Source organism: Taeniopygia guttata, chromosome 12, assembly GCF_048771995.1.
Source record: "Taeniopygia guttata chromosome 12, bTaeGut7.mat, whole genome shotgun sequence".
Taxonomy (NCBI): Eukaryota; Metazoa; Chordata; class Aves; order Passeriformes; family Estrildidae; genus Taeniopygia; species Taeniopygia guttata.
The window spans coordinates 16,431,585-16,440,312 of NC_133037.1; the positions used below are offsets into that span (position 1 = coordinate 16,431,585).

Here is an 8,728-nt window from a genome sequence, read left to right on the forward strand (position 1 = left end):
GTTTATTTAATTGCATGTTTAACTTTTTGTTCAGCACCTAAACCCATAACGATGAGAAATGCACATATGCAAGCAGCAAACTATTATCTGCCATTCAAACTCCCTAGAGAACTTATAAACATCTTAATATTGCTGCCATACTTCTGTCCCCTTCAGAAGAAAAGTGCACACATTCCACAGCTGGATGGGAAACAGGATGACAAACATATTTAGAGGGTAAGTTGAGTGATACACCAGCTATTGCTGACCTATAATGACTGGGGAAGTGGACATTTAGTCCTTAATATATAATAAACATTCTAAAAAATAATCAGCCAACTCAACCAGTGCTAAATACACACAGGTATTAGAGATTCCACCATAGGTTCCTCCAACCCATCAAGCAGAAGACATTCTATCAGAGCACAGCAATTTCCATTCTCTTCTCCCTCTCCCCAGCTCTGAGGGCTAAAAAAAAAATTAGTTTCCAGATGCTAATATACATTGGAATATATTTCCTACTTCATTCCAGAGCTACAAAATTTGCTCTGGAATATACTTGTTGCTTCTGGATTGCTCTTCGGAAAGGCAACTTCTGTTTTAAAATGCTTCCAGCACTTAACACTGCAAACCCTTTGAAGTATGAATGACCTCTAACCAGCAATAAAGCCAGTGAACTCTTCAGAAGCAGCAGATCAGCTTCAGCATTAACTATTATCCTCCATCACAGTATGCTAAGTTTAGAAATTAATGTTGCTAGCACTCCAGAAGGACCTGATTAATGGATCATCTCAGAGATGCAAAGATGTGACACTCCCCATGGCAGGTGCAAAACCTCAGTACCTTCAGTCTGTTGTCAAAACCTCCAGTTTCCCTGTGATAAACTTCTGTGAGTCAGCTATGTGAAGCTAATACAAAAAGAGTGTGATAAACTACATGAGAGCATTGGAAACATGTGAATTAATCAGCAAATTATTGTATTATAAGCTTTTCTAGTTCCTCTATTAATTTTTTTTTCAATACCCAAAGCTGCTAGGTTATTTCCAGGCTTCTCTATCATAATGCAAAGGCTCTGGTGGGAACAGCAGTTCTGTTTGCTAGAGACCATGTCCAGTTGTTGGCAGAGGCTCCAGATGACCACTGGCAGCTCCACTCTGCTCCCAGCACACATGGAGTGTGTTTAGGGAAAGGAAAGATACCTGAAAGCCTGTTGGACCCACCAGATTAACACCAGCACAGAATCTGTAACACTCATAAGCAATTCTCATGACAATTACTTCAGCTGCTTTTAGTCTTCTGGTATTGAACCATCCTGGTTCTCATTTAGGCTGCTTTTTTCCCCAATAGTGTGGTTTAAGAGCACCAAGGAAATTTTCAAGTTTAAAAGCTGCAGAACAAAAGGCAAGTAAGCTTTATGCTCTCTAATGAATGGTTATTGCTCCATTTATTTAAGTGGTACTTACCACCACAAATATCTACTAAACTCATGTGCCATACTGGTGTAATCAGTGCTTTCCCAGGAAATATCCTTTGGTAAATTGATCACAAAAATAAAGTAGGAAAATAAATGAACAACTAGAAATGCTCCTTAAGAAAAATCTTCATACAGAGGAAAGACTGAAGATCAATGAACATTTAAGTATTTCACAGTTTAGGCCTATTCACTGCGCGAGATCCAAAATAGTTCCTTTGCGAGTATTGCATAATACGTTCATTCAAAATCTAATAAGTTTTCTCCCAGAACACACAAGACACAGATCTCTCCCCTGCTTTCTTGTCTTTTAAATATGAACATGAGACTTTCACAGCCGATAACATTATTCTGGAAACTACACAGAATATTCTGGAAAAGGCTGAAGCTGGGACTCCAGCGTTGTGGTAGCCAATGTTTCCACATATTCAGATTCTTCATGCATCTCTCTTTGATAAAGGTAAGCACAGAACAAGTAGCTTTTACAGGGAATGAACTTTGGCCTCCAAACCATAAATAAAGAAAAAGCCCAAAACACACATACCTTCAAAGCACATTTCTGGCCTGTCTCCTTGTTGAAACACTCCAGTACTTTGCCATTGATTCCTAACCCTAGCACACGTTTGGAGAGTTTGTAGTCGTCTGTAACTGCATGTTTTTTTATCTCTAGTTTGACATGGGCTGTTCCCCCAGGCAAGGATTTCACGCTGCTCTTGCTCTCCACGTGACTCTCTGCCTGGGATTCCTGTTCACCTTCACTTTGTTCCATATCAGGGAAGAGTCTGGGATGACAGAGATACCCGACAGATTCCTGTGGGGTATCTCAGCAGAGCCCCTTCTCTTAAGCAATCAAACCCAGTGCTTCAAGCAGTCCATTCGCTTGCCATTTAGTCCTGAGTAAAAACGTAAACAAGTGTTAGTAATTGATGTCAACTAACTGTTATCCCACCTCACCGCTTTTCTCTTAACAAGATGACCAGGTGCCAGAGAGAACAGAAGTGAAGGGTCACCTCAGGAAAGCACACTTGAGCTTCACAGACCAGTCACCCCACTTCCAATACACACAGCTCTCAGTCTGCAGGTATAAATCACTGCTTTTACTGCAACAAAAAGTAACTGAGTAACTGCTAAGCCTTGGAGTAACACTACAGCTAAACTCTGTACAACAGAACAGAGCTTCGGCTCATAAACCCGCATCAACCACTTGTTGCCTCAATGTTTTAAGTAGAAATCCTCACAATGGTCCCCTGCCTCATCCCGACACTCCCAAATTACGCAAGAGAACCACGAACACCTGGACTGAACCCCAGAGTGGCACTGCCTGGGCAGGCACCGAACTCTGGGACCGTGTTTTAATTGCCTGGGTCCACATGCTAGGGACAGGCACCACCAAACCTCCCAAAAAACTGAAGTCCGTGGAGATGCCATGGCGTGGCTCGCGAAGCCGAGAGGGTCCCGCTGGGGACTGGGGGGATCCCCGGGCGGGTGCCGGTGCCAGCAGCCCCGTTACCACCAGCGGAGCGGCCGCTCGCTCGGCCCCCCGCGCTGAGGCGGCGGCGGAGGGCGGGAAAGCCCTGAGGCGAAGCCGGGAGAGCGGGGGGTGGCGGCGGCGGAGCCGGGCGGGGGCAGCTCCACGCCGGAGCTCGATTACCTGCCTGTGGCGGCGCGGCCCCAGCCGAGGCTTCCCGGAGCGGCTCGGGGAAGGCGGGCTCTGCCTGGGTCCGCCCCGCTGCCCCGGGCAGGTGCGCGCCGCCTTCCCGCCCCGAGCCGCACCGGGCTGGCGGCGGCGGGACCGGCCCGAGCCCCGACAACCGGCCAGGGCCGGGCCCGAGCGGGGAGCGGGAGCTGCCTCGTGTTCAGGTTCCACTGCTCGGCTCCCTGAACAACCCCGGTGGGCAACAACCCCCGCGGTGATTTTAAGGTGATCTAGGGCGGTGATCTTAAGCACGATGTTAATTTATTGGGGTAAGCGGCCCTGACGGAGGGGGAAGCGAGGCTGCGGCGGCGGCTCCGCGCTGGTACCGCAGCGCGCCCGCGCGGTGGCACCGCCGGCCCTTCCCCGATGGCTCCTGTGGGAAGGGGAGAATCGCCACTTTCGCTCCAAACCCTGTGTTAAACCGGCTGTTGCAATGAGACACGATAGCGGGCAGTGATCCTTCAGGCGCTTGGCTACCGAAAGGGAGCTCTCAATGCAGTCGCTAAACGCGACCAAAGACGCGGTCAGTGTTTCTCGGCACTGTCGGATGCATAGTCAGGATACTAAAAGAGACGGTTCCCACAGCAACTGTCGCTCATCACTGGTGCACGGAGTGTGGTTCCAGGGATGTGAAATGCTGAGCTTTTCCCCCTACATGTGAAGATGAGTCATGCATCGAAATGGAGCTGTATTCGTATCACTGGAAGGAGCTTAAAGTTCACATGCTTTACAAGTTAAAAATACATTTGTCATTTTACGTAACATAATGGCATCTGGAGTTCTAACAGATAGGAAAATAATTAACAGGGCTAATGAGCCCTTTCTCCAAGGAATAAAAAGTAGTTCAACTTAGCAGGATGCAGATCTGCAGTACATCACCATGTGATGTGATGCTACAGCTATTCTGCCTCAGGTTTCCCTTCCAGGCTTTCAGCAGTTCAGTTGCTGGAGGGCCTGCTCCCTCGATTCAGTTCACTTATTCTGGGCTAATCAAATCCCTGAGGAAAACAGCTATTTCCAATCTTTTCAGGTTTAGCTGTCAGCCGTCTTAGTCTGCATCACCTCCCACTGCGGTAGTCTCAGAGAAATGTATATGTAACTGTGAGCTCCCAGGCTGCAAACCTTCAATATCATGGTTCTGCGGTCACCAGCTTGCTCCGATTTTCCTTCCTATGGCTTCTGCCTGTCTTTGCTTTTCTGTTTGTTCTTGATGGTTAACTTCCTTCTGTTTGCAACAGGTAACTATTATTCCTCTTCTCTGCACTCAGTCACTGGAGGCCAGACCCTTCAGAAAACTTCTAAATCTCTCCACTCCCTTCTGCATTTTTTATTTTGAAAACCACAGTTGCTCACACCCATCTGTAGTGTGAGCATTCTTGGCCCCACTTTGGATCTTTCCATGTAACTCTCACCCAAAAGCTATGGCTGCCCAAAGCAGGCAGGAGTTACACTGACTAACACATTGAAGCTCGTAGAAGGCAATTTATGGCTCTATTCTAAGAAATTTTAAATGTTGCAAAAATTCCAAGCAGATGTCTACTTAAGGGGTTGCTATTTTCTATAGTGTGTCAGAAGTAAGAAATTTCACTAAGAAACTATGACTCTAAGTATTACAAGAATGAGTTTCAAAAAAAACCACAAAAAAAACAAGCTGTACACAGAAAGCTAGGAGGAAAGATGAGGGAATGAGACAGGATGTGTGAAATTAGTTGGTTCTGTGTGTGTGTCTCAGTTATGAGCCATCTCCTGATGAGAAGAGTTAAACTGGGACAATAAAAACCACATTTTTCAAGTCAGAGGAATATCTCACTGGATGAAAAGCTTTTTTGGGTTCACCACCTGATGTTGCCTGGATATGCTCTCGGAAAAGTTCATCATTTTACCAGCAGCCAGTAATAAGTTTAAACAGGGCAAAACACCTAAAAACCCCAGTGTGAATCATGGTTAATAAGGCCTTACTTCAACCCTCTGCTAATTTCAACCACCATAAACTCCCAAAAAGTCTTTCTAGCATCAGCCCAAGTATCAGACAGCCTGACTCTGTGCAAGGATGATCCCAAAATAAAAAGCAGCTCCTGAAGCCTCTCTTGGTGCTTGTGGCAGGTGGAGCTCCATTAGCATCCTCTGGAGATGCTTATAGAGAATACACTGACAGGTCCATTGCAGTTTCTTGAGCCAGGGGATGTTTTAATTCAAACAGATGTTTTTATTTATTTATTGATGTTTGCTTTTTGAAGTTTAAAAAAACCTCCAAAACAGTACTATTTACTAAGTACTACTGTAGCAGGCTCTTCACAAAAATCCCTAACACTGTAAATTAAATATTAATGCTACTTTTACCAGAAGTCCCCAACAGCAACAACATAGAGCAACTTGAAGTTCAAAACAGAATTTAGTATATATCAGTTATATCTGCTTTGTCCCAAAATAAAACACAGCTTATAGGAGAAAACAGCAAATATTAAGGTTCTGTTCTTTAAATAAGCTTAGTGGCAGCAGCCCCTTTCCTCTAATCAGTGCCTTAACCTGGTGAAGCTTTTTATTTTAGCCAGCATATAGTTTGGATATGTTCTCCTTGATTTTATCACGTCTTGGATATCACGGATACCTGCTTTACAGACAGACAGCACCACTCTGTTTAAACAGAGAAGGTTAATTTTGGCTATTTCACTAGGTATTTTCATTGCCTCTTTGTTGTGCTGTAGCAATTCAATAATTGGGAACAAAGACATTTCAGACTGTCAAATGTCTCATTTCCTAATAAAAATGAAATGAACTAACTGAGGTTGCTGTCATCTGGAGAGCAAGGAAAGCTGATGTCATCAATTGTTCTCTGAGGGATGGCAGATTTTGAGGAGTGATACCTGAATGGTACAGGGATCTCAGTTTCCTTGTATACAAAAATGATTTGCTTGGTGGCCAGGCCTTTGATAGCAATGTCTCATGGAAAGAGCTGTGATAAAGAAATTACCAGCTGAAAACTAGTGACTTGTTTTTCTGAAACTTTGCTTTGTCTGAGTAACAGCTCTCTATTTTTTTCTGCTGTTATGAGAAATCCACACTCAGGGGATGCATTATATAGATGTCACCAAAGAGAAAATCCTCTGTACTGTCAGGTTGAAGTGAGGACATGGCTTTGTCTGGTTGGGTGGTTGCAAAAACCTTATTAAATCCCCCAGGAAGTTCTTCAGAAACTGCATCTGTGGTATTAAAAGAAAGAAAGGGCAGCTCTACTGAGTAACATTTTGATGTGAAGGAGAACAAAAGGATCTTGTAGGATCTTTAGTTTAAACTGTCATGTACCCAGTGGTCTGAAACACAAACTATATGCATGTTTTCTTGCCTGTCTTTTGGCTCTGCTCTGGAGGTGTCTGTCTCAGACTTATCAAAAAGGCATGGAAAAAAAAAAACAATCTCAAAAAGCTCATCGGCAAACAGCCTGGCTCTTTTCTCTCCTGGCTGACACAAAACCAGGTTTATAAAGCTCTTTCATAGGCAATGATCTTTACTGAATCTTTGAGAACAACTTCTCTTTTATTCTCAACACCCTCTGTCCTTGTGTCCATGGGATTATAGCATGGTTTCAGGAGGAATTAAAATTCTGTCTATGAAGCAGCTTCTAGTTAAGGAAACAGAAGCCTCAAGAACACCACTATCACCATCTGGAGAGCCTGTCCTGGTACCTGACTTTGCTCCTCAAGATTAATTCCTCCATGTTAGCTCATAGCAGGTATTTTCCTATAGGAATACAGACAAGGATAGAAAAGCTGCTTTTTTATGCCTGGCTTCAGACACCCTATTACAAGTACCTTGTCCTGGTCATTGAGAAGGTTTTGGGAGGCTCCATCAATGTTCCTCCACGGGTTATTGATGGGGGTGTCAGAGAGATACCAGCTGGACATTTCTCTTTCAGCAGACATGAAAAAAAAGATACATTTTTTTTAACAGAAGACTCATAAATCAAAAATATAAAAAACCTTCTAATCTGTCTACAGGAGATGGTACTTCATTTTATGCTGCAGTGAAGCAGAAGAAATTAATCTCTTTCATTGAAACATCCTGCAACTAATGGGTATGACAGCATTAACTGGGAGTCCTGGGGTGGCCTTCCAGACCACTCAGGAATACAATTTTTGCAGCATTCAAATCAAGCAGCAAAACTCCTATCAGATGCCACACTGTATCACCTTCTAGGTCACCATGTGCCACAAGCCTCGGGACAACGAATATGCTGAGTTCCTTATAATAACCCAAGGTATTTTTTCACAGCTTGAAATAAAACCCAGTCCTCTCTGAACATCCTACTTCTCATGGAGTCAGCTCAGATGTCCCTGTATCCATGGCACAGCTCACCCACACCCTGGAGACTCCTGCATTGTTACTCACAAGGTTGGGAAATTAAAACCACAACATTAAATGCACCACCTGTTGTTGATTACCGGATTTGGTGTGTCCTACTCGCATAACGAGCTGGTCCCTCTGATCAAGGAACAGCTGCTTCTTGTTGGTAACGCTGGGTCACTCCCTGCGGCTCCTTACACTACGGCTCAGGGTAAGGGCCAGTCAGCAACCGAAGGGGCGACTTACATTCAGTCTTTTAAGTCTTTCAGTCTACTAGTGAAAGTAAATCCAGTCCCCAGGCACACAGACCCCTCTCAAGAGTTACCATTATGGATGTCACTTTTCATTTACACCAACTCTAGAAGATCACAGGAATGTCCAAATGCCCAGCAGAAGTCGTGTAACACCCGCAGTGGGAAGGGACTCTTGCCACCGGTTTTCCCAGGCAGTCATTTAGCAGCAGATGGTGCTGTTGTGTCAGTGAACTTTTCTGAGGGACTTACTGCCTATTTCTGGATTTTCTTCCCTGACTTTATTGTGAGCTTTGAGCTTTCTTTTATACCTTTCATAACTAAAGCCTAGCATTCAATGGTATCACTCAACAAGATTTCTTGCTACTGCCTCTGTAATGTCCTTATTATTCAAGACAGTACTCTGGAAAGCCATTTATATGAATATAATCTGGGTTTAAATAACTGATTTGTGTAAATGTCAGCAATTTATATTGACTGTGCAGGGCCTGGGACACTGGCACATCGGGCACACTGTGCTGTTCCCCTCTTGGGGCATTGCCCTGTGCCCGAGGAGCGCCAATGAGCACAATGTTCATGTCGAGTGATGAAGCACTGCTGAGTGCTCCTGACTTCAAACCAATCACATATTTTTTTAGATAAAACAACCCAGGCATTAGCCTGGCTATTTTTTTGGGGGGGTGGTCTCCTAAAGAAGTTTCCAATGCGAATGCAAGCTCCTTTCACTGATGCGCACACCCATCAGCTACTTCCAGACAATGCTCATCTCTCCGGGTCCTGCAGGACCGTGAGCAGAGCGGCTCGGGGCCGGTGCCTGCGGCTGGAAAACCAGTGCGGGAGGGCGGAACGGGCAGTGGGAGCAGTCGGTGCGGGCACAGCGCAGACCCGCTGGGATGTCTGCGGGCATGTCTCCTCTGCACAGAACTGAGCGTGCCTTCCCTGCGCCGGAGACACAAATGGCTGCTCAGCCCCAGCACAGAGCCTGCACAA

At 45.0% G+C, this 8,728-nt stretch overlaps 1 protein-coding gene across 5 annotated transcripts in view; it reads right to left on the minus strand.

The window, feature by feature from the left end:
• Positions 1-3,554, minus strand: part of MAPKAPK3 (MAPK activated protein kinase 3) — a 48,042-nt gene extending 44,488 nt beyond the window's left edge. The window contains exons 1-2 of one of the 5 annotated variants that reach the window (XM_072934839.1): positions 3,106-3,554; positions 1,995-2,343 (exon numbers count right to left, since the gene is read on the minus strand). In XM_072934839.1, coding sequence (XP_072790940.1) covers positions 1,995-2,219 — 225 coding nt within the window. In that variant the 5' untranslated portion in view covers positions 2,220-2,343; positions 3,106-3,554. The other 4 variants (XM_072934838.1, XM_030283034.4, XM_072934840.1 and 1 more) reach the window with 4 other exon arrangements.
• Between the last annotated feature and the right edge of the window lie 5,174 nt (positions 3,555-8,728).